This window comes from Gasterosteus aculeatus, chromosome 1 (genome assembly GCF_964276395.1).
Source record: "Gasterosteus aculeatus chromosome 1, fGasAcu3.hap1.1, whole genome shotgun sequence".
In the NCBI taxonomy this organism is placed as follows: domain Eukaryota; kingdom Metazoa; phylum Chordata; class Actinopteri; order Perciformes; family Gasterosteidae; genus Gasterosteus; species Gasterosteus aculeatus.
The window spans coordinates 27,989,856-28,015,285 of NC_135688.1; the positions used below are offsets into that span (position 1 = coordinate 27,989,856).

Sequence of the window (25,430 nt, forward strand, 5' to 3'; positions counted from 1 at the left end):
AGGAGAGAGAAAGGGGGGAGATAGCGGAGGGAAATGGAAAAGAAATGTTTGTTACGCCTGAATGAATTACCACTTCAATCAATGCTCCTATTTCATTTTTGCGGCCAAGCATCAAAGGAGAGCATAGGAGGCGTTTCATTCAATGAAAAAGCCGTGGTTTTAATCTGCGGATTGGGAGAGTTACTTTAAGGGTGTCGGAACGCCCACACGGATGCACGTGCATAGCTTAAAAGAAAAGGTAGTGCTCGGTTTTTCATCGAGTCGAGTTCTCTGATCCCTTTCTGTTCCAGTCTTTTTTTTCTCCATGCTCCCATTCCTCACACCACTCTTTCTTTGCCTCCTTCCGCCCTCCCACTTATATTGTCGAGACATGGATGGCAAACAAAGGATTGAAAAACTGAAGTGTGCGCCCGAAAGCCCGATCGTGCTTACCATTTTTGCCTCCTTGGCATCATTTCCTCCCTACGTTAGAGGACAGAGAAGGCATGAATGTATTTACCATCTGTCTGGATTGTCAGGTGACTGTGATGAGTTTGTGTGTGTGTGTGTGTGTGTGTGTGTGTGTGTGTGCATGTTCCAGTCTAATCTGTTTGCATCCTGCATGCTCGCCCCTCCATGATGCAGCGGCGCGTGATTACTGGGGTGTAAAGCGCTGGCTGCCCGCTCGGCCATCAAAAGCCTCACTGAGACCTCCTAACCCGCTTTTCTGCGAGCTGTTTAAACTCGCTGTCACTTCCTCAATGAGACGGACAAGCGCCTGCTTGGACGCATCAGATCCACTTAGTCCTGTGGAGAGTTTTTGTGCAAGTGCCATCAATTCAGCCTCAGTCGCTCGCCTTATCTTGTATGTTTAAGCTGCTTTTCGCTTTTTTACACAGAAAATTCTGAAATGGATGAGTGAACTCTGACAGCTGGTGTGTACTCTTTTAAAATGTGGATTAAAAGTGGCACGAGCACATAAACATTTTGATTCTTAAGCCGAGTGGATTTGTGTTGTGGCAGCCTTCACCGCTACTGCGTGAAACACAAAGAAAGCTCGTTTAGAGTTGTTTCCACTTCAAGAAAAACCCTCCTCTAAGTTTGATGGTCCTCATTTTGTAAACGGGATCATGGACCTGTGGACGTGTTCGCAGACTTGATAAAGATGGATTCTGCCGTTTGAAATACTCACAGTCTTGTACTTGACGATGTACTCCACGATGGGCATCCCTCCGTCGTCCTGCTTGACCAGCCCCAGCCTGTAGGCCTTGCCCATCCCTCTCTGCCCGTGGACCGCCGGCGGGCTCGGCTCCCCTGTGGGGGGGTGGATACGCAAAACATCAGGTCTGTGTGTTTTCTCTGTGTGTGCATTCCCAAGGAGCAGGTGGCAGTGTGAGATATGAGATAAAGATGCAGTACAAGGAGAGCAAAGGTTTTAAAGGTATTGTGAGACAAAACTAATGTTGAGGTTCTTATTATTCACTGTATACTGCTAATTGGGTCTTCTTTATTACATTCCTTACATTACTGAGGCGCGGCTGTATAATATAAATTGCAAAAACACTTCGACCCGATTTACCGCCAACCTGCTGTTAAAATATTTCATTTTTAAGGTTGAACACAAATATCTTTCTCTTACATATTAATCAACTTCCACAGCTGTTTATGTGCGTTTACCGTCACATTTCATAAAACATACGACATACGGCTGAAAATGAGCATGAAACGCTGCCATGTGCCCCCTCTCAACAATAACCCCAGGTTAAATGCTGTAAAACTATCCTAGAAATGATTACACGTGGTTATGAGCTGGGGCTTTATGGACGTGGCTGTTTAAGTCGCTTTGCGGATCCCTTGTCGGGTCACATGGCAGCGAGTCCAGAAGCTCTCGTCGTGCAGAATGCGACGGGACTCACGGATGGGAATCGTCTGGAAGTTCTCCTTGTGGCTGAACTCTCCTTGACCCTTCCCGTTCACAGCCGCCACTCGAACCTCGTACGTCGTGTTGGGCTCCAGCCCCGTCAGCACCACGGTCGCTGCAGGGAGAGACGGCACCAGAGCTCACGTGGGGACCGTCACCGGCGCGGGTAGCGGAGTGCGTCGTTTAAAACACCGATGGAGAACAACCAGCCGACGGCAGATCACGACGGGCAGCTGTGGGTGGTGAGGACCAGCTCCGATTGGCCCCACAGTGCACAAAGAAAGCAGCTGGCTACACGGATGGGTCTCCCAGTTTAATGTGGGACAAATACTTCATAACTTCATAACCATTTAATAGGAAAACGAACATTATGCAGGAACAATAATTGGAGTTATCCTCAGATAGCGCGGGTTGTTGTTGTGTGAAGGTGTGGCCCTGTCCGAGGTGCTGCAACAGACCGGAGGAGAGTGTCCTTGGTTGTTTAAGTAAAAACTATGCATCTCTGACTGAAAATAGAGAAGCAGCTTCACTCCAGTAAAAGACTAGTAAGAAATAGTATGAGTATATTAATTGTTTTAATACCACCTAGAATTTACAGTGTAAACACTATATAGTGTAATTAATAACATGTCATTCCAAAGTTAAGTTTTAATAGACAATAAATTCCAAGGATAGATGGATAGAGACACAGCACATTGTTATAAAGGCAATAAGAACTATAGCAGCAGTAAAACCTTATTGTATTCACTCATACTGGTTATTGAAGAAAGTATTAATACTCATTTTTGCACCAGATTACAGATTCCTTATTAATATTCTACAGTCACTGGAGTTTATCTACACAACCTTCCCTCCTCAGCACGGCAGCAGAGAGCCGGCAGTTTAATGAGCTTGAGTGAAACGTGTTGTTTTTGTCAGTCTGCACAAATTAAACACTTGAATGGTAATAGGTGCTTTTGCAGTTCTTTAGTCCTGGAACTGAAAACAAATTCTGCAATTTGCAGCGGCGCTAGGTTACTAACCAGGCTATAAGCAGACGTTTCAATTTGGGCAAACGCATTGAAAGAAAACAAGTCCAGGCATCTCATTAAACTGTGTAATGATCTTCTGCTGAGGGCATGTGAAGTGGCTTCTAAGATTATAAGATACCACTTACTGCTTTGTAATTAGTCAAAACTCTTTCCGCTCAATTTTTTCTCTACTGTTGAAGTGCTACCTCTGGTTTAGCATTCGCCTCGCTGCGTCTACACATTGTAACTGTGAAATGAGAGATATTAGTGATAAGCTCTTCATACTGCTCAGCACACGACCTCCTCTACCTCCCATCCATCCATCCATCACCTCACGGTGTACTACTCCCCCGACCGCTGGCTCAGAAATCAATTTTCGGGCACCCTCCCCGTGAGGCGTCCGCCGAGATCATGTGACGCGCGCGACTGGTGGCGTTCGATCTGACGGGATGTTAATGCGGCACCGTGACGGCACGACTTTGCCGCTGTGTGAGGCGGAAGTTTGAGTGGAGCTTTTGGAACTGTGGGACACGAGCCTGAACAAAACACATCTCCACATGGAAGAGCCCTTCAGCTGAACGGTGAACACGACCCCCCGCTCACTCTGGATGCTGTGGGACCTGACGTCCCTCCATTCCTGGGAGCCGGCCTCCTTGTACTGCACCAGGTAGTAGCTGATGGGCACGCCGCCGTGCGAGTCGGGCTTCATGAAGGTGACGGTCACCAGGCGCTGGGAAACAGCTGAGAGGCGCACCGAGTACGGATTGGATGGAACATCTGAAAAAGAGACATAACGATATGGGTCGCGGCCTTTGAATTGCTCCTGTTTTAAAAGCTTTTGCTTCTTTGAGAGATTCTTATTTCAAACCATACATACGATTTGACATTTGCATTTTCTCACTGAGGATGAAGGCACTTTGAAGGCTGCACTCTGAGCCTTCTATGTATTAGATTGCTTTCATACTTCAAATCAAATGCCCGATATAAAGGTTATGGCTGTAGTACCTGAAAGCAATGGACTTTTTGTTAGCTGCAAACCAACAGTTTTCAGATTTTCAGACCAGTGCAGAAATTTTTGGTGTTGTAAGTTTAAAGAAGTGAGGTTACACTGGAGATTACCCATATAAAGTTTTCCAACTACGTTAGTGTGCGTGTGTGTGTGTACTCCCCTGTGTGTGTGTGTGTCCTCCTGAGAGTCTCCTGAAACGTTCATCGTTTCCTGCCAGACTCCATATTAGGTCAGACGTTTTTGCTCACTACTTTTCTCCTTAGCTCGAGCAATTCAATCTGCACTAAAGATAATTGGACCGCGCTACCGTAAATTAGGGGGCACTTCAGTAAATGGCCACGGGTCCGGTAAATCAGATGGTACTGTTTCAGATTCGACGGAATGGAAGTTGGGAAGTTGTCGTAGAATTGATCTTCCTGAGAATTGCAAATAAAGCTATTAATTAGTTAGCAGAGAGGTAGATGGTTACAAAGTGGTCGAACAGTTGTGTGTAGGCTCCTCAGCCACATCCTGGACGTCAAATGAAGCCGGCGACGTCGTTACATCGATCAAAGGGGGCCACGCCACGCTCGCCGTCCCGCACACTCACCGGCCTGGGCCAGGATGAACTCCTGGTACCGAACTCCGATGTTGTTCCTGGCTGTGCAGTTGTAGCGGCCAAAGTCCCTGTCGGACATGGGAGTCACCTAGAACCAGGAGAAAGACATTCTTCTTGTATACAGTGTCTTTTTTGATCAGAAGTATCAAAGAGTGTTTTACAATATCGCCAAAGCCAGGCAGAGACGGCTTTAGCGCCTGCTAAGAATCAAGAGCAGCATTTTCTCTGCACCTCTCAAATGCTTCTGTTTGCTCAATAGAGCCTATAATCACAGTTTGTCTCTGTTTTGTTTTTTTCTCCAGCCAACACTGCGACTAAATCCGGGATCTGGCACCACAAAGTCATTCGCAGCTCTCGACTCGTACCCACCTCCAGCACGGACTTGCCGCTGGCGCTGTGCACGCGCGTGTTGGCCGTGCCCTCCGCAGAGATGGTGAGGCGCTCTCTCCTCCACAGCATGGTGGCCGGAGGGTTGGACATCACGTCGCAGCTTATGTTCACTGGATTCCCCTCCCACGAGTAATGGATGGTGTGGTTGTTCAGGAACTTTGGTGTGTCTGTCCCAGAAAAACAGAGGCACCGTCTCCAACACTAGCCTTATTGATCCGGTAAATCTGCGCTAAACCATTACACAAATGTAATAAAAGAGTAATTGCTGCAGTACCAGGAATTTGTGGCAGCCAATTAAAAAAACTCAAATCAAAAGGTGAAGCTGTGCTGCATGATCAAAGGCATAAAGCCACTTGCTGGGGCTTAATCCAAAAATTCCTCAAAGAGTAAAGAAACAAGCATTTCATGTACACTTCTCAAACTCCCTCTGCAATGTAAGAAGAAAAAAAAGACTTAATTGAAGCCACCGCATGCTGGAGGGGGCATCTCCGTTACGATCATTTCACCAAGAATAAAAAAAAGGATGCAAGCTGAAGCTCATTTGCCCAAGCAAATAGGGAGAGCAGTAATGGACCATTGCGGTGGCGGGCTGTCGTGCAGATTTCTTCTGGCCCAGTCGGCTCGGCTCAATAGGAGAGGCATTATGCTTGTTGTATGCTCGCTTGCAGGATTCCATTAAAGAGATTGATGCGTGGCTCTCTGTCACAGGCGAGGACGCGTTATCCCCCTGCAGCCTGCAGCGACTTAGTAAATGAGTTCATTAGCTGGGTGGCAACGGCTGGCTCAGCCGCGCCGCACTCACAGCCGCTCCGTCTGCAGAGGGGGAGTCGTGCATGCTTGGGACTTTAATTTTCTCCCCCGCACGATGATTTCATGAAACAACTTCCAGAAATGTCAACTTTTGGACAACTATGCAAAACGAGGAATCCGTGAACCTTGAAGTTGAGAAAATTGCGGTATTTATTTCTTTAAAGTAAGTTCCCCGGCTCTCTACCTGTTTGTCTGCCCCCTCTCTTGCTGTTCTGAGCTTCGAGGTGGAAATAATGTCGCTTCCAAACAAATGCACTTTCCATCGGTGTCCTTCGGGCAACAGAGCCGCTCTCATTATGAATCTAATAATTCCGAGGCCAAAATGAAGATCTTCTGTTCAGAGCTCATTAGGCAGGGGACAGTCTGCATCAAACAACCAGCGCCGAGGAAGGGGGGAGTAGGGGAGCATGGGGGCATTACATCCTCTCACTTATTAACCCCTTCTGAAGGCTGCATTGGGTGACCCTGTGCGTTATTTATGATAATATAATGATCTGCGGAAAGAAAAACAGCCTCGATGTGAAAATGATTGTTAGAAACTGAACTTTTGAACTCCGAACTAGACTGCAGGGGAGCTCGCTTTGCTTTCCGGGTTGCTGATTTCACTGCTTAAGTGTGTGTACGCGTTTCATTTTCACATTAGGGATCTGATAGCAGTAATGGAAATGCAGTGTGGAGGAGTTGGTGGGGTTATGTCAGGCCACCGGGGCCCCAAAAGTACCAATCTAATTTATTTTATTTTGCCCAAAGACAATGTTACATTGCTAATTGCTGAAGATTCCAACTGTGCAATAAATAATAAGCACTGACATCGACTCACGGAACTCAATGTGCTGTGAACCAATGTAATTTTATTTGTTTATTAGGTAGGAGCCTCTGGTAATTGCAGATAAAGTAGTATAATTCCAATATCCATGAAAGATTCTCAGCTGACTAATTGATTTGTTCATTACAAATGTAGACTCCCGTTTGGATGAGTGTATGAGCTGCGTCGCCAGGTGAGACCTCTGCTCAGGACAGAGGTCGCCGTCTAATTAGCAGCAGTAAATGGAACTGGAAACACAGATCAGTATCACTCATACTCACACTCAATGTCCAGGAACATGCTCTTCTGATGACCTCCAATCCTGCTCAGGGCCTCGCAGTCAAATCGACCCAAGTCCAGGAGCTTCACGCCGCTGATGGTCAACACCGACTTGCCGTGGCGACCGCGGACCTCGAAGCGTCCGTCCCGACTCTGGGGACGCAAACACACCCGTTCACAGCCTGTCGATATGCTCCTCTGATTGGCTACCAGGCAGCAGACGGTCAGCTGTGTGGTTTGGACAAAGACTAAAGATAATTGTCATCCACATTCCTATAATTTCCACTAGTTATTGCCCGTAATAAGTGGTTTGGTTTGATGAATGAAACGCGTTGCAGCACAACGGGGAGAAGCTAATCATACAAAAGATTATAGTTATTATGCATAATGACAATTTCTTTTGCGATATCGTAATTGCCACGCATGAACTTGTGATTGTGCGACGCAGTGTTGAGATATGAAGAGGGGGACACAAAGCAAACACCACACGAGGTCTCCACTCCAGTCTCATGCACAAGGTTCCCCGTCCGACGTTGAGCGGCCGCATGATCTATTCGGACCCCCCTCGCAGACAACCCTCCCTGGTCCCACAATGTCGGGGTTAATGCAATAAACTGTCGATTTATTACAAGGTCATTACATCTGTATGAAGACAGATGGTATCAATTTGAAGCAACGGGTCAATTACAGCAGACGAGGCTATCATTCTAGTAATCGACATTCACTCTAATGGGAAAAAACCCGGCCTGGGAGCATCCGTGTTGCAGACACTATACGGCAGCAGCCTCCCAACAGATCACCTTCGTCACCCCGCAAAACTCCTTCTCTGAGGTCCCGCCCACATTTAATAAGAGCTGTATCAGGGCTGCAGTTGGGATTGGATTCGCTCGGTAAACGAGTGCGTAACAGTAGCAGTTTTATAAATACATATTTAGTTGCTTTGACGTCGAGCGGCCTGTGTGGACCAAAGGGGCTGCAGCAGTGATTCAGTTCATGCACACGATGACCAAAAAGGCGCTGGTTTGCCCCAGCGTTTCGTCTTCGATACGTATGCGCAATGAAGAAGTCGTCTTGGATCTCTCTTCGGCATTATGCATTAGGCAGCGGCATGAATAGGAAACAGAGTTTTAACTGAGTTCTTCTTATTATTCAGTCGGAGAGCACCGTGGGGTGTTTTCAGTGTAAGTACCGCCCACACAGTACGTGGCATACATTACAGAGTGGCAATCTCTCCTCGGCTGTTCAGGAGAGGAATCGCGGGTATCAGCGCTGGCTGAAATGTTGGCTCTGCTAAGTGGACCAGCTTGGATAATCGGAGACAATCATGATCAGGACTAGTGACTAAAAAAAAACTCCACATTGTTGCCACTTATTCAGTCAATTAAGTCAACTTCGATAAACAACTCAAACAGAGTAGAATAGTTAATAGTTATTCAGCTTAAGGTGTTACTGCAGGATTGCAATCAAATTGGTATTGTGAGTTTCCTAAATGAATTCAGAAGGTTGCTACTCATGCTGGATTTGTCCCATTTGAGCCTGTTAGCTTAGCTTAGCATCTGTGCATATACATATTTATAAGTAAGTATTTGGTAAAAAGGTGTGTGCACATTCTACACTCCTCCTCCATAGATTTGCACAGTAAATCCATGCACACCCAGAACCTTTAAGCGCCCCCCACTGCTCATACTTATTATGTGTTTCATTCTGTATCACACTCTTTTTGGGGTCGCTCGGCGCCTGCTCCAGCACCATCGGCTTATCGCTGCTCCCATCGCTGCAGCACCATCGGCCGATGAGGTGGAGCGGCTTTCCCAGGCCCGGCCCTGGTCTCTTTGTGCTGCCGCTGCCCACTTGCTCGTTCGGCAGCTGGGGTCAATGGGATCGGGAGAGTGTGTGCTGAATAGAAATGTGCCGAGGACGAGGAGGAGGAGGGAGAGAGGAAATCTTCCAGGAGGGAGCTTCTGAGTCAGGAAATTACTTGCTTACCCCCCCTCCCCCTCGTTCCAACTGACAGGGTCTGTCGAGAGACAAACTCAGCCCCTGAAGCACAGCCTGTTTGATATGCAGCTCAGTCCAACGACGAGGCAGGCGGCCAGACGTGAACACAGCGGAGAGTCACACACACACACACACACACACACACACACACACACACACGCATGTATCGGCAACTCCGTGCTTGCGCACACATACTGTAAACAGTAAGCGGTGAAAGGCAAACACAATGTGGAAGAAGAAAGAGGAACTGGCGGAGATGAAAAGAGAAGGAGGGCAGAAATATGAAACGAGCTGATATGAAAGCCCGTCGCTATCTGATCCACGAGAACTAGAAAAAATCTGGAGCTTTGTTCCTGTGTTATTTCCGTCTAAATGCTGGACTATTTTTCGATATTAAAAATGTCAGCGCTAAATGTCAGCGAGGCTGGAAACACTAATTCTTGCAAGCGTTGCGTATTCAAACAGTTGCGAGCTGCTGCTGAACACGGGGCGCTCCTATCTGCGCAACAGGGATTACCGCATCACCTTATCGTCGTGACAACGGGATGACATTTGATGACGACTGGAGGGCCAACAAGGGGCGGAAACGGTCCTCGCCTGGACCCCATTCACGACTTGACTGAGCTTCAGATTCTGCTGCTCTGGAGAGCCGGTGAGAAACGGGAAAAAAAGACGTGGGAGTGAAGTGTGACGGTCCAATGCGACTCCAAGCTTGACTTCTCAACGGGACCAAATAACGAGCAACAGAGCGATTAGAAGAGATTCTTCGTCTGCCCCTTCTACGAGGGGGGATGCAGAATATTGAATATTGAAGCAAAAGTACAAGTCAGCAGCTCTTCAGCTCTGGGATTTATGAATGAATGGAACCGAGGCGCGAAACAACATAATAATATAATTCAATTCTGTGAACTTGATCCCATTATGTTCTCTTACAGAGGGTCAAGGTGCTAGTTGGCAAGGAATGATAAGGACCAAGGCAGCATTGTGCAGGGAGTCAAACTGAGCTGTTTGAAGCGGAATGCCCCCCAACAGGAGAGGAGTGTGTGCAGACTGGATATGCAGATTGGAGAGCAAATTGAGAGGGGAACATCCCGCCTTAGAAGTAAATGACTGCGGCCATCCATCACGCCTCGTGCTGCTCCAGCCGTGTTTGTCTTTGCGTATGTTGAGGTGTCTTGGTTTGCACTACGCATTTCCATAATTGCATTTGCTGCGGGAGGCGAAGCACTTACTCTCATTTTCGGCTGTGATTTATCCACGCGAGCGATTCGAGCCAATGCACACATTCATTCATCTCCGCCGTGACCTTTTTTCTTCCTCGGCAAAAGAATGGCTGCCATCTTTGCTTTTTTTCACCTCCCCGTGTGAGAGCCTCAGTCGCCTCGCCAGGGCGGCTGTGATGGGAGTGCATCTGCTTTTGACATTGACGACAGCCCGTTTGAGAATAATTACGTTTCCAAGAGAATGTGGATGCAGCTCATTCAAGTCCTGAAAATACACAACAGCGTTGTGTATTTTGTGTCTTTTCAGTTTCTTTTCAGTTTCTTTTCAGTTTCTTTTCAGTTTCTTTTCAGTGTCTTTTCAGTTGCTTCCGTTGGACCACATGCAGTCAGGTATTTGGACTGTGACATCATTTTCAACGTCTGTGTGTTGCTGTCAAAGACAGGTAAATTAAAGAGTAAATTGAAAGTATTAACGTTTGTCCTGAAAACTTCAAGGTTCTTGCTGCTTCTTTGTGCACAGAGCTAATCAAAATAAATGCGCTTGCCGATTTCCCTTGAGATAATAATCTCAAGTCGGGAGACTTAAACACTCCCTGTAAGAGACATGGACCAAGGTGAATGCATTATTTGAGTGAAGCTGTGATTTCAACAGAGGGTCGAGCAAAGCAAAGTGAGAGCAAATCACACTGTACTAGTACAGATGTAGCTTTCAAAGGCACCGCTAGCGACACATAATAATTAAAACATTCCACGTATGGCAGGTTGGAATGATTATATCTGCTCATATTTTTTTACAAGGACAGTAATTACCTGTTCACGTTGTATGTTTCTTTTAGCACTCAATCTATCTAGGCTCAAACACTTTTTCCTCCCACGAATACAATCTGATGGTTACCATGACAACGTAGAAAGAAGAAAATGTACTTTTCTCGCTGCAGGAACATCCGTTTTTGTTAATGGACTAAGCTTTAACTTGGCCGGTTGTTTGAGCACACCTTCGTTTGACCAAAACCTTTTAAAACCTCATCAGCCAGTTGACATTTGGCATTTACGGCGTTTCCACCAGAGAATAAGGGAAGACACGTGTAAATTGTGTGTTGTTTTTTTCCCCCCACAAACCTTCCAAATGCACAAAGACCGCGGGTGTGTTATTGGCAAACTCTACTTCTTGTCCTCTTCTGTTGGACTGAAGACACACTGGTCTCCAGACATCTCCAACAACTCGATACACAGACATAAGTCAACAGTTCAACGTCTTAACATTCTGTTGATTATGCATCCAGAAATGTTTCAAACCATTGAACCCGTCTTTATTAGTACTGGAGTGAAATGTCTTTGTTACAACACACGTGTGTGTGTGTGTGTGTTAGCTCAGAGTCGACACCCACGCGCAAACAGCCAGGCGGACTTGTCTCTACCTTGTCTCCGTCCACGAAGGTCTGTCCATCGCCGGCTCTCCTCCAGGAAATGTCGGGCAGAGGCTCGCCCTCAGCCACGCAGGAGATCATGGCGGCGCTGCCCTCCACGGCGGTCACGTTCTTCAGCTGGGTGATGTGGGGCTGGACTGGAGGCCGCAGGAGGACCAAGGAGAGAAAGACAGGACGAGATACGTGAAGAGGAGTAGCGTGGAAGGCAGGGGCAGGGGGTGTGAGGGAGGACTGTGTGAGTAAAAGGGGGAGAGCTTGAGGGGAAGTGTCAAAGACCTAACTCACGAGGAGGGGGGGGGTTGAAGGCTCTACCCCGGTGGCTTAAACACAGAGCTGATGCATGACTTTGGTATTGACAATCATTGACACAGTGCAGTCGTACATCACAGTTTGCGCGTAGCGGGGAACCTGCCTGTCTGTGCAAAAACAAACTTGGCGAAAGTTTTAAAAACATTTTAAAAAATAGATATAGATTTTTGTCTGGAAAGGCGCGTCCGGCCCGGCATGAATCGGATGCAGAACGAGTGCCGCCGTAAGCGCGCGGCCAAGCGCGCCGCCGGGAGCCGCTCGCTTGCTTGCTCCACACCGCCTCCTGATAAAGCCGGCTCTGAAAACCCATGCATGGCAAGGCCTCAGAGCATGTCACATGAATCATAGATTGTTGTTGTCCCCCCCACACACACACACACAGTGCACGTCGAGCCTTAACGGCGTGCTTGCAGAGTAGCATGGCATAAAATCCAAAAGGAAAAGAGCAGTGAACGGGAGAATGTGTCTGCTGTACGGCAGGCTTTTAACAGCAGCCCGGAGGGATTTCACACGGCTTCAACTTGAGGGTGGAGGACTCATCTGTGGGGATTTGGGGAGCTTTTCAAAACATAGGGTCACACACTCACACACACACACACACATACTATACCTGCAGGGACCCTTAACATCAGATCAACGTTCTCAGCACAGAGCCCTCCATGTGCACAGCTGTGTAAGTTAACCAAAAATATTCCCTGCATGGTGATGCAACGTTGCAGCTGTATGTTTGCATTCTGTGATCTCAGCGAATAATTGAATTGTGAAGTGAAGTGCACTGTTTCCGTAGTCAGTCGCACCGATGGCTGAAACAACAGCAAAACATATGTCTTTTACTTTAACAATGGACCCAAATGTCCAACGGACACAGCGACTTGCATACGTGTAACAGTGCAGCAATGTGCCTGATTGGTTTGGTGCAGTGAGAGCGACTGGATTCATCTCAATTTGTAGAAGCTTTCAAACCTTCTAATGAAACTAAACGACTCGTTGAGATGGTTCCTGCGGAGAGGAAGGCGTGAGGAGCCCTTCAGTTCATCTTTTAAACCTCGAGGTGCTTTTTCTGTTTGAAATAGAGAAGCATGTGGGGACTTTCCCGGTTCAGAGACCGGTCTGAACTAGTTCTTCATCACCGCCTTATCTGCAGCCGTTTTGCCCCGGATGCCCTTCAGCATGCAAATATTAAATGGAAAACGTCTCATTCATCAAGCATGGTGCAAAACCGCTCTGCAGGGAACATTACTAATAACACATTATCTGAATCATTTCTGCTCTAAATGGGGAGGAACTGAGCAGGATTCGTCTGCTTCAAAGATAAAAATCCAGAATTTGACCTTCCAGGTATTTTATTATTTTCAGCTTGATGCTCAAACCTAAATGAGTTTTTTTGTTAAAAGAAGAATATTTTATTGTAGTATTGTAGTAAAAGCCATAATTATGCTTTATTGCAATAATCAAACTGCAAATGTTGTCAGTAGCATTAAAAATAGGCTAACAAAAGAAGGCCCTTAATAGTTTCATTAACTCATTGTTGGCTTATGACGGAACAAAGAAAACAATTAGTGGTGCCTTCTCGTCTTACTTTTTCCATTCACTCTATGTTCTTTCACAGCAACATTTGAACTTTCATAAAGCTCCTTGTGACAGGTACCAGAAAATGTAATATGGTGCTGACTGTATCTGATAACGATACGATGGTTTGTTGTCTCAGCGTCTCCGATAAACAGAGTAAATGTCAGAAAAGATTCTCTCCTGTCATCCCCGATGCCTCGGTTAACTCCTCAAAGCGGGTTTAAGACTCCACCATAATGAACTCTACGTCGGTCCGTGCTGCGCACTTTATTGTGCCGTTAACGATCCATAGAAAAAAACGCCAGCAGCGCGTTTTGTGTTCCACATCAGCAGAAAGAAAAAAGGCGTCCCGCCACAAGGTGCTTAAAGAATGAAAGCTGTGAAAGAGGAAGCTGTGATTCCCCCCTGACAACAGGTCCTAAAGACGTCTGCAGACAGACGCGCATCTCTGCTGCTTTGTAGGATACACTCCTCCCAGTGGGGGGCTGAAAGCTGCTGACCAACGGAGAAGAAGCGCCTCGCTCTCCAACCAAAAGCTTCAAGACATCTAGTATGCTGTTCACTCTGGACAGATGAGTAATTGTCATTGGTTTGCATGTAGAAAGGGAAGGGAATACCCAGAAGCTGCTACCGCTCTGAAAGATGAAAATAAATACATATTTCTTCCCCTTGAATCACATCGTCATTTGTCATGTCGTTCATCTCAATTTGGGGCTGAGCAGCGTATTGCCTTTGCTCATCGCCACTGTGAAACTGTGCAGCAACAGAAAGGAGCTAATATCTAAGCTTGTAATCTTTGCAATCATACAATTAGAGCTACAACAATTTATTAGCATTAAAATAAGTGGATCAGATGAGTGAAAAGTGCAAAACTTATCTTTAGTTTTCTGCTATTTTCTTTTTTTCTAAAGGCTAATGGAAACGTGTCTGACATTAAATATGGAGCACTGAGGGAAGAACACATCTGCATACACACCGGTTCATAACTTAAATGTCCTGTACTCCCCCCGCCTGTGCTGTCAAGGGTAATAAAACTAACTTACAGCTGCGGCACAGTCCAACGCACATCTCCTCCCTGCACACTTAACTTCTTCATTTAAATGTGCATTTTGAGGAACAAGCTCTTCTCACATCTTGAAAGGATGCAGGTGACGTGCACACAAATCTCCATACATTTCCATGAGCACCATCAGATGGATCTATGCGGGAACAGCCAGCAGGTTTATGAAAATATAAATGGAATTTCTTATAGTGGGGGAGCAGTAAATGAAATATGAAGCGATAGATGAGATATTTTCTTCCAGCAGGGATTCATCATATTGATGCAGTTGTTATGTTGTTATGGTTGAGGGCCGTTTGGACATCTGTGGTTTTGAAAAGCAATATTGTTATTTTTTCATGAACTGGAATGTGTGGAGGTCCTCACAATAAAGCTTTTTGGATCAACATAAAACACTGTTAACTGTCATGGGCAATGCCATTATACTTAAAAGCTTTGGAGGAGGTCAACATGGCAGATAATGTTAAATGAAAAAATGTTCAATGATGCAAAACATTTGTTTTATTTTATCATTTGAGGTTCTCTCTATTTTGAGCAATATGGATCCATCCAGATAGTTCTGTTTATCTCTGTTTAACTGCGTTATATTAATAAGTAGTCCCTATGATATTGTTCAAGTCAAAGTGAACATTTGGGACACTTGGCGGTGCTTACCGAACACTTTGAGGAAGACCTCCCTCTCCTGAGATCCCGCCTTGTTGGTGGCCTTGCAGGTGTAGGAGCCCCCGTCCGCCTGACGGATGTTGCGCACGGTTAACATGCTGCGGCCGCCGTCCAGCCGGATGATGATGTACTGCTCGGAGGGCTCCAGCTGCTGCCCTTTCCTGCCCGGACAAAAAGCAAAAGCGCACTCCGCCGGTGAAATTAGGGTTATGAAAATATGGCGAGCGACTCACGGCCGACGGCGACCTGCACAAAGTTCACTGTGCAGCGCGCGTCTGATCGTACAGATGTGTCATCTTTGCACTTCAAAAAAAGGCCAAAAAAAGGCGGCTTGACTTTGAAGCCATTTCTATCTCCCGCGCACACAGACAGGCCAAAAACACCACATTAGATAGAAACCCTACGTACGTTGAAAGCCTTTTTCCGGACAGAATATGACAGAAATAACAGTTCGATGCATCAATCGTAGCAAGTCATCACGCGGCTTCTTAAAGCTCGGGTCTCTCTCGTGGCTTAGTTCAGGACTGCGGCGCCCGATGACTCCGGGGGGGGGCTGCGGAACACGGTGGAACAGGGGGCGGATTTACTGTCTCTCTGGAGGGAAATTAGCCAGAAAAAAAAGCAACAGCTAAATTGATCCATGTCTGTATTTAAGCTGCATAGCGGAAGCATAATGGTGTGAATCGGGTTCCCTGCCCCCGCCGCTTGTTTATTTACCGCATCTTAACCAGCCGTGAAATCTGTCAGGTTACAGGGATCACCAATTTGGGGGGAATTGAACCACTTCCCCCTTTTTTAAACACAGATTAAGACAAACTCATGGGCACTTTCTGTGACATGCAATACAAGTACGCGATTAGCTCAAGGCTTGGATGTCTGTGACTCAGAGAATCAAGAAAACAAGATGCAAATGCACTTTTAAATTCCTCATTAGCTTCATGCGAGGTGGACAAATAACTATCAGAGCCTCTGATTTCATTTGGGTATTGTTACCTGCAACCTCCTCATGTAGAAAAAAACATTATTGATCTCATTTCTAAAAGCTGCATTGATATTTCTGTTGAATGTGGAGAGTTCTACAACAGCAGATTATTATCCACGGTTTACCTCAACTTTAGCATCTTCCAGCTTGTTTTAGAAAAATAGCTTGGATAAATCCACGGTGCATTTAGCTTCCGAAACGCCAGCTATTTTATTCAGGATTTCCCCCTAAGAGCAAAAGAATGAGTAAAAAGTTGAATTTATATTGTGGCTCAAAATGACTGTTGCGTTAGGCTCATGTGCAGAAGAAGAAACAAACTGTCTTTTTAAGACGGAAGCAGAGGTGACGCCAGTGGAAACAACGTGTTGTGGTTGGTAGATAAGTGGCCGGGCCTCCTATAATGACCAGTGCTGGTTGTACTGGCCGGATCCCACCTGAGGTTATATGTGTGAATGTGAAGCACAGAACAGGGAGAGAGATTGTTAAAAAATAAAATCCTTATGGCCTGAGATTAAAAAAAATACCAAGAAAACAGCCTGCAATATAAAGAGTTGCACTTTATTTCTAATCCACCCAAAAGCAGATTTAACCCAGCATCGGAGATTACGTATGACTACACATTCTTATTTTTGGATCATAATGCCGTCAATCTGAATCTGGCACCCTGTTTTCTAACCTTATAAGCCAGTGTGTAAATTGAATTGAAAAGCTGAGAAGCACAGAGCAGCGAATAACGCACAACTCTAAATATATCTAGAGACTCCTCTATATGATATGAGCGTATTACAGTCTACTCTGTGAATGACAAATGAAAACTAATCTTATTATTTGAGTTCTTCATACCGAGTGGCGAGTATGGCCGCGCCGCACTGTATGGAAAAGCGAGAGGGAGGATAATTGAAAGGCGTCGGAGGAAACACCAAAGCCGGGTCACAATAACTGGCGAGCCAAAGAGGAAATGAAGAGAGGCCTCGTCTCTGGAACGGGCCGCGCCGCTGAATGTCATTACACTGACTGACTGCTGACAGGTGGGCCATTACCCAGGATGCACAGAGGGCGAGGCGGACAGGGCGGGCGAGTGGCAGGCTGCAGGACACTGGGGAGGGCAGGACACCAGAAGCCAAACTAAACTGGGTCGTGATTGTTGTTTACGCCTAAGACGATTCCTCTGTTGTGAGCATTTTAATTGTGTAGTCTGGGATTGAGGCGCAGGACCTGCTGACCCGGGAAATGAAGGAGCACACAATGAAATGTTCAACATCAGTGTGGAAGTTCTCTCCAGACTCGACAAGTCCTATTTTATAAGCCTTAAACCAGACGGAAATACATTAAATACATTAACGTCATAGATGATGGGATGAAATTATTTCCTTCAGGTGAACAGGTTACTGATTTTTCGTAATCACCACGCAAAATGAGACGGAAATGGTTGATATGCTACCAAACAAATGAGTGAATGGAGTAATTATGTATCGACAGAGCTGCCTCGTGGATAGTCCCGATATGAAAGTCAAAATGAATGAATGCATCACCTCGCCCCCGTCACCACTGGGGAACGGCCGTGTTGTATTATGCATGCTGTTAAATCATTAAAATCACATTTTCCTGGTTTGCTCTGTTGTAGAAGACGAGGTAGAACACAAATGAGTGAAAGAACATTTCTGCTGCTGCGGCGGGGAAACTAAAGAGCAAGAGGAATGAGACTCGCAGAGTTAAAGTCTTCAAGCCTTCGGGGAGATGTCTCCACATCTTGTTTGTACTTCGCAAAGTGATGCATGTGCCGCTCTTTTTTTGTTTCTTCCTGGCAATGATTAACTTCTCACTCAGTGACGCACAAGAGAACCCCGCCCTCACTGCGTCTCGCATCGGTCTCTGGGAGACAACGTCGGGCAGAGTAATGGTTCGGTACCGAGCACCAAGTCACCTTAAATCAAAGAAAGTCTCGGTTTGACTTTTGCAGAACCTTTGTGTACACAAACGGGTTCTATGAGACATTTCAGGTTAAATGCAGCAACACGTGTTTGTTCAAGGTGATGAATGTGTACAGAAGATATCTGCTTGTGTGCTTTGTGATGAACATGTGGATCCTTCAACATCACTGTGCTTCTCCCCTTTTGTGTCCAACAATCTCTGCTGTATGTGAAGTGTTGGTGATATTTTGCATTCTAATGATGTATCATTGTGAAAAGTATTTTTTGAGCAACATTAGCTTTTTTTTATTATGGTGCCTCCTTATATTTTTAGTTTTTCTTCATATCCTTTGTGCTACTTTTTATACCTGCTGGTAACAAGCTCCATACCTCCACCTCCAGAAATCAGCCAGAGCACAATCAAAGTCCTCCCCTCTGCATTAAAGACAGCCCAACGTGGTAATTATAGGCAGAAAATAACCACTTAAATTGCTAAGAATGAAAGCTGAGTGTGGGTGTTCAAGACGTCCCACTTAAATGTTGCACGGCGTAATTATGTTGGATTCACGTTTGAGTGTTATTTCGGTTCATTATTGCAGCTGAAGTTATACAAAAAACTAATTAGCATTGTCTGACAGAATTATATTAATAATATTGATATTTGAAGAACAATGGCGCATTGTAATCAGCAGGACCTGCGACTTCCATTGTTCAAAGTAGATTTTAAATGTTTTTCCCTTGGTTCCTTCAGGGCAGCCATTGATTTCCATTTGATTTAGTGCAGCATAAAAAACAGTTTACAGACACCTGCGTGAAGCCGGTAAAACATGCCGCTTAAAACGGTGTCGGATCGTCAACATTTCAGACACTATTTGAAATGTGTCTGCTGCATTGTCATGCAATGATAATGTAACTAAGAGGTGTAGTAGCACCAAGTAGGTCAGGTTAGCTTGAATTAAATAAAGTGGTTTGAGAATGTTTGTGGACATATTTGGTTGGTTGGGAGTTGATTCACTTTTCTTGGTCCATGGGAACAAAGGGATGGTTCTCCTTAGTCCTGCCAACCCTTCTGGGATGAATGAGAGACCCAGCTTAGCGCCCGACATCAGCGGCCAACCCCATCTAATGCTCTTGTGACCTGAATGGATGCAAATCCCCGAAGTCGGGTTCCCAAACGCTTCCAGAGGAGAAATGGGGTGTAAAAGCAGAAGCTTCATGCCAATTTAGCTTTTGGAATGGAATCGCGCATGTGGGTGTAATGGGCCCAACGCCTTTTAACAGAGACTGAGGCAAGTTCTTAAGGAAGGAGGAGGTACCTGTGCCACGAGACCTGGGGGTCAGGAGATCCAGAGGTCATGCAGGTGAAGGTGACGGATTCCTGGTAGTCAGCCGTGGCATTGAAGGACTGCTGGAACACTGACAACACCGGAGGGACTGTCGACACAAGGACAGGAACATTCATTAGGGGACACGGCGAAGAGCACGAATTACTTTTAAATGTGTCTGTTGGGCCACATGATGAAAGCTCACATTTTCTAATGGATTAAATTGGCCTTTGCGAGTGGCCTGTAAGCGCTCGCTGAAAACACCACCACTGTTGGTAATCCCGTGGGGATTTCAAATGACATTTTGACCCAGCTTTGGTAAAAACACAAAGGATCCGAACACAGCGACGTGAAACCAGAATACTACTCGGCTAAATCCATACGAACAACGGCAGGACGGTAAATGCGGTCCGACATCAAAAACGTCTGTACTGGCTCCGAATAACAAACCGCCGCCAAAGCAAATCATTCTAAATATTTGTCCCTGGACTAAATGTTTTGTCACATCTCATGTTCTTGAGCCACGGGAATAAATAGCCCAACCAGAAGGTAGAGGTAAAGAGCCGAGGTCTGGGTGACTTTATCCGCACCATCCTGTCATTCAGCAAGAGGAGAGCAGCCTCGGCCTTTTATTCCGTTTGCCTCCACAGTGACAAGGGAGTGACAGCTTCATGGCAAGAGCATCATTTTATCATGCGTCTCAGTCCATTTCTCAAGCCTGCGCTCTCCCTCTATATATCTATAAATAAATACATATTTCTACTCCACCACGACTGCGGCTCCGTCCAATCTCAAGCACCGTGTTCTTTCGGTTTGGGAGGCGTGACCCTCGGACGAATGCACCGGCTAAACCGCTGAAGGGCCGAACATGTAACACAAGTACGGCTCATTGAGCAAAACCTCTTGTGCAGGGTGGAAGGGAACAGCCGGCAAACATCCCCTAACAAGGAATATATTCAATATTCAGCTGAACGCCGTTCCCCATCTCGCTTCTCTCATTTTCATCTCCTTCTATCCCTTGAAATCCTCGTTAAAATGAACATTTAAATGCACACACTAAAGCCCTGAGGTGTCGTTGTTGATACATTTTACTCGTCCTTTAATCCTTTCATGTCACATGACAACAGGTAATGAAGGGTCATTTTTTAATCTTTTCTCGTCGTGCAGTTGAAAAACATCTTCACACTGATGTGACATTTGCACGGGCGTTAAATGTGTGTTATTGTAGCTGGCAGCTGCACAGTGAGAGCGTTTCAGCTTTAAGATTCGCTTTCCTTGTTGATACACATCTAAGGTGTCACTCTGTGGGAAAACAAAGCTGACTTGTTTGATGTGAGTGAAGGTGAAATAGCTACAAATAAAGCGCTGACTTCTGAACGACAAAAATATGCCCTAAAATCTCATTAAAAGGGTGAAACACATGAAACAAAAATATAAAACCTTTTCCATAATTGATGATGAAGAATGGGGAGTTCTAATCAAAACAAAGCATCATCCGAGATAGCCAGTCATCCAAACACTGCAGTGCACTGTCGTCTTTGTGAAAACAGCAATTACACTCACGCCGTCTGATCCATCTGCTGTCTGGTGGCGTCTGTTCACCGTTTAGTTACTGCCACGAGCAAAGAAAGGGATGATTGTTTTCAATACTTTGAGAGTAACATCCACACATACGAGGAAGTGTACGCCTCAACGAGCGCACGCTCACAAGGTGCTGGAAGCTTTTCAGGGGTAAAAATGGCCTAAGCAATAATCAAACACCGCGAGTCCTCTGCCATCGTCGCGACTCGGCGAGCATCTGCCTGACACGATAACCATTGATTTCCACGCCAACTGATCCCCGCTCTCTCCGGCGTCTCGCTCTTCCACATCACTGAGGTTTGTTGAAACAGCGGCGTTAATGAGACGCTACGCCAAGCAGAAGGACTTCAAAAGAGCAAATCAGCAACCGGCTTTAAGCTCCCCAGAAGGATCTGGGCGAGCTCTACCATTTTCTTTGTGCGTTAGTCACATTCTTGAAACTTCACAGGCTCAGTGGAGATGAACGCAAGGTTTACCGACCCCCCCGTCAGCGTGAGCGTAATTTAATGAGATGCAAACTTGGCCGCGGACCCGTTTAAGTGCACCGGCGAGGAGCTGGAGGATTGTTTTCTGTTCCGCGCGGACGAAGCTCAGCGAACGGAGGATCCGGCGTGTTTAGAAGTGGTGAAATGTTCGGGGTAAGTGTCACAACCGGAGTGCGCCTACCAGATATTCAGCAAGCAACTGCAAACAAAACCTTTGTTGGGAGTGCTTACAAGGGATTTGTTTCTCCTTCTAGATTAGCCCACAAGCTGGAGTCAAACCAGCCCGGATTCATAATAGAGAAAGGAAAACGATGCTTATTCTCCTCCACGATTGATGTCACCGCAAAATACTCTTGAAGGACACAGCCGGTAGTTCCAACTGACAGCTGAGGAGGGGAAAATAGCTGGTCTAGTGTGTGAGTAAGTTAACCGCCAATTAATGAGAGTGTCTCGGAAGGGCACTGGGGAAACCAGGATGTTATTTGCATCCGTTGTCATGGAAACAAACTCCCGGGGTCATCAGGATGGACAGTGGAGAGATGCAATGAGCAACTCTTGGTCCTGTTCCAGAAGCAGTTAAAATCACAACTGGTGGTTTTACAGTGAATTTTCTATTCAGTTCTTGTTGCCATATCCTCACCGGATTGAGTAGAAGTAATACATCCAAACATGAAAATTCAAGTGAGTGATCAAGCCAGTTCGGTAAAGTTGTTGAAGCGTCTACCGGAGATAAAATATGTGTTTGTCTCATTTTACGAGATTCAGCTCGACGTCCAGGGATGACGAATGGTTGCGTGTCATGGGAGGAAGGACAAATGTGTCCATAATAAACTGAGCCAACCATCACAGAGAGTGAGCGCAGGTAACCTGGCTGTGCCTGTCATGTCAAAAGGCATATTGCATGCCGAGGTACAATGACGGGAATCACTTAATACACTCGCTTCTCTGCATTATGTTCTCGCTCTGCGGATGAACGGCTTTCTCCACTCCTTGATTATAACTTCTGAGGTCACGTCCATACAGACACCCAGCCTGTTTTGGCATCAGGCCGATTAGCCTTTCAGTGGGCGGCCCCCATCCTCGATGCGCCTCATCCTCATCTCCGGTCCGCTGCGGTGCAGCTGCTCGCTCACAGGCAAGAAAACAGCGCTCTTGTCAACTGCCCCGTGAATATTTATGACAAAAGTACACTAGCCTACTAACACAGTACTAAAGCAGCCGGGGTGGACCTGATCCCGAGGGGCCTTGTCTCAAGAACAGCATGACGGGTCGCTGCTACGAGCTGAACATAACTGCTGGACCTCAGGAGATCCTCGTTCTGCACCTCCTCCTTTCTTCCTCCTCCTGGGGTCTTCAGATATGGAGCTGTTTATATTTTGTCAGGGTGTTTATCCTACCTCGGTGCATCCCCAGGCACCACAACAGAAAGCAGTTCCCCGTCCTCAGCTGGAGGATGAAACATGGCGCCTGCCGCACTCATTGATATACCAGAGCCTCCCGGCAATCTACCCCGTCTACTTGGGTTCGGGGCCTCTGCGTCGTTCGACCGGTGCAGGTGGCTGTCGATAAAGTACATTCCCATTCCTTCGGAGATGCTCTCCTCTCCTCTGCTCTCGCTCCACCTTCCCCTCGCGACTGCAAAGGGAGTAAACGCGGCGTGTCTCTTCAAGCGACATTCCCCACAAATAGAACGGCAGCGGTATAGAGGGAGAACACTGTTCCCTCCGCAAAAACAGTCCTTCAGAGGAAGGGAGAGACTCACACTTCTTGCTTCAGGGCAGGAAACGGGATGAGCATTAAAGAAAGGCCTCGTTGTGTCGGGGATCATCTCCTTGGGGCTGCGGCTGTACAACAGATGAGGTGCTTTTCAAGCTGACGAAGCGGATTACAATACACCAAATCGTTGCTAACTTTGTCTAGTGTTTGAGTCGGAATAATGGACAAAAAGGAGGTTTAAATGAATGAAGAAAGTTGAACTTTAAGATGAACTGCTGAAGATGTGCCCTAGTCTGATGCTGCCGCACTGCGCGCACTCATTAAGGCCGGCGCATGCTACTCGTTTCAATTCATCGTTCTAAAAGCCTTGCGTGTGTTGCAGAGCAGTTCACCGCCAGAACAACAGGCGGAGTAACGTGTTTCTGTTGAAGACGACCTGGAGAGTCACGTCTTTGTGTGTGGAGGTCGTTGGTTGGTTTATTTATCATAGACTTTATTGCCTCGTGCATCGCCACTGCTGCTTGTCATCGCGGACACATTTGTCCCGTATTTTCCTCCACAACTTTGTTCACCTCTCAAACAGACGTTTGTGGCGATCTCCCTCCATGAATCATACTTACAGATTTCTTTCCGACAAGTTCTTCAATCTGATCCGTTCGTACACATTCTTCGTTTTAATAGTGGCGTATCGGGCTATGAAAATGGAAACGTGAGACTCCGTAAAGGACGCAGTTAGCGGCCCAATCGCAGCCTTGTGCGCTGCGGACACGCAAGGGGCTCTTGCATCTGCGTCGCTCTGAAAACGCAGAAGCACAAACTAGGCTTTAGTTCAACTTTTCTCTAAGAACCTGATGTTCTTGTTCCAGACCTCACGCTGTTTCTATAAATCACATTTAGACTTTAGGCTCAACTCACTAAATGCGGGAGTCTTAAGGGATTAGCTGAACGAAGCTCCGTGAGGCAAAGTCCACTCCAACGCGTCTCCCTCAGAGGCTTTTCTCTGCAGACCCCGACCCCCCCCCCCCCCCCCCCCCCCGCGCTCATGGCAATTGTCGTGTCGTTGCAATAATAGGTCGTGCCTCATTGGGCAGGCTTATTGGATCTTCCTCACAAGTGAGGTAAGTGGTGTGCTAAATTGAATGCAATTCATAGTTTTTGGGGCGGAGGGCCGCTCTGCTATTACATTAGGTGGGAGAGAGTTACATAGGCGGGGACAATATTGCAGCTGTTCAACCGTTACATGGCGCTCGTGGCCTGAGTGAAATCACATTTCAATCACCTCTGCGGTCTCAGGTGACTCGCTGTAAATGAGGACAAATGAGAAAATTAAAACGGCGTCACCGGACTTTTGGCCCACGGCACCAAAAGACAGCAATAATTGAAATGTTCAATCACACTAAAGAACACAGAAAAGAAAAGTTATCCGAGTGAGATCTTGTCGAAGCGGACGACTCCGCTGTGACGCGGCGGCGAGGCTCCGCCTTCACCCTGAGGTTCACTCCTCAGCGAGCTTTGCAGGTTGGGGAAAACAATGTTTACGGAGTGACGCTGAGCTAATTGCTGACCTCTTTACGGGAAGCACACGCTTTTCTACACTGAGATTGACTTTATATTCTGCATGTGACGTCATCTGTGTGCCAAACAACAGTCTCAGTCTGGAACGGGGGCTCACCGTTGACCACCACGGCGATGTCCACAAAGTCGATCTCCCCGCGGGCCTCCACGCTGGCCTCGCACCGGTACACGCCCTCGTCAGCCTTGGTCACCTGATGGATCTGCAGGTTGTTGTTGGGCAGCACCTGGAGCCTGCCTTCACAGCACAGGCGCGAAGAAGAGGAGGGCGGACGGTGAGGAAGAACAGTGTATGATTGAAAGGGAGAGAGAGAGAGAGAGGCGGAGATAAGAAAGTCAGGAAAAACGCAGAGAAAATTGCCATCTCCACTCGCCGGAAAGGCCGTCAATCTTCACTCGAGCACATTTACCTGATAAAGCGCACACAGATAAACACTCACGCAATTACCGACTCCACTCCCTTCCCTTCGCGGCCACTGTGAGATTGTCCAGGAGTGATGGGGCTTCTATCTCATTCCTCTCAAGCAAAGGTATTTATAACCACGCTTTGTAATTAAGAGTGAAATGATAAAAAAAAGAAAAAAGGTGTTTCATCGTGGAACCGAAGATTTGAATTTCAATTAAAAAACGTGACAGATTCAAAGGGTCACTTTTTCTAATAAGTGAGCGGGGGGTGCATTTTGTCTAGATGGAGGAGGGGGAAGTGGCCTAGAGCTGTAAATCAGGGTGGAGGAGACGAGGAAATGATGCATCCTTGTCCACTGGTTCCTACCTGCACCTGCCTCTATCGGAAAATAACACTGCAGTTA

General features: G+C 46.5%; 1 protein-coding gene across 8 annotated transcripts in view; it reads right to left on the reverse strand.

Moving 5' to 3' along the window:
• ncam2a (neural cell adhesion molecule 2a) overlaps positions 1 to 25,430 on the reverse strand; it is a 148,402-nt gene that overhangs the window by 14,259 nt on the left and 108,713 nt on the right. For 4 of the 8 annotated variants that reach the window (XM_078101345.1, XM_078101366.1, XM_078101334.1 and 1 more), the window contains exons 5-15: positions 24,722 to 24,859; positions 19,259 to 19,376; positions 15,042 to 15,211; positions 11,441 to 11,586; positions 6,804 to 6,954; positions 4,887 to 5,074; positions 4,509 to 4,605; positions 3,514 to 3,687; positions 1,896 to 2,015; positions 1,172 to 1,293; positions 433 to 462 (exon numbers count right to left, since the gene is read on the reverse strand). In XM_078101345.1, coding sequence (XP_077957471.1) covers positions 433 to 462; positions 1,172 to 1,293; positions 1,896 to 2,015; positions 3,514 to 3,687; positions 4,509 to 4,605; positions 4,887 to 5,074; positions 6,804 to 6,954; positions 11,441 to 11,586; positions 15,042 to 15,211; positions 19,259 to 19,376; positions 24,722 to 24,859 — 1,454 coding nt within the window. The remainder of the gene's footprint in view (positions 1 to 432; positions 463 to 1,171; positions 1,294 to 1,895; positions 2,016 to 3,513; positions 3,688 to 4,508; positions 4,606 to 4,886; positions 5,075 to 6,803; positions 6,955 to 11,440; positions 11,587 to 15,041; positions 15,212 to 19,258; positions 19,377 to 24,721; positions 24,860 to 25,430) is intronic. The other 4 variants (XM_040174847.2, XM_078101383.1, XM_040174839.2 and 1 more) reach the window with 1 other exon arrangement.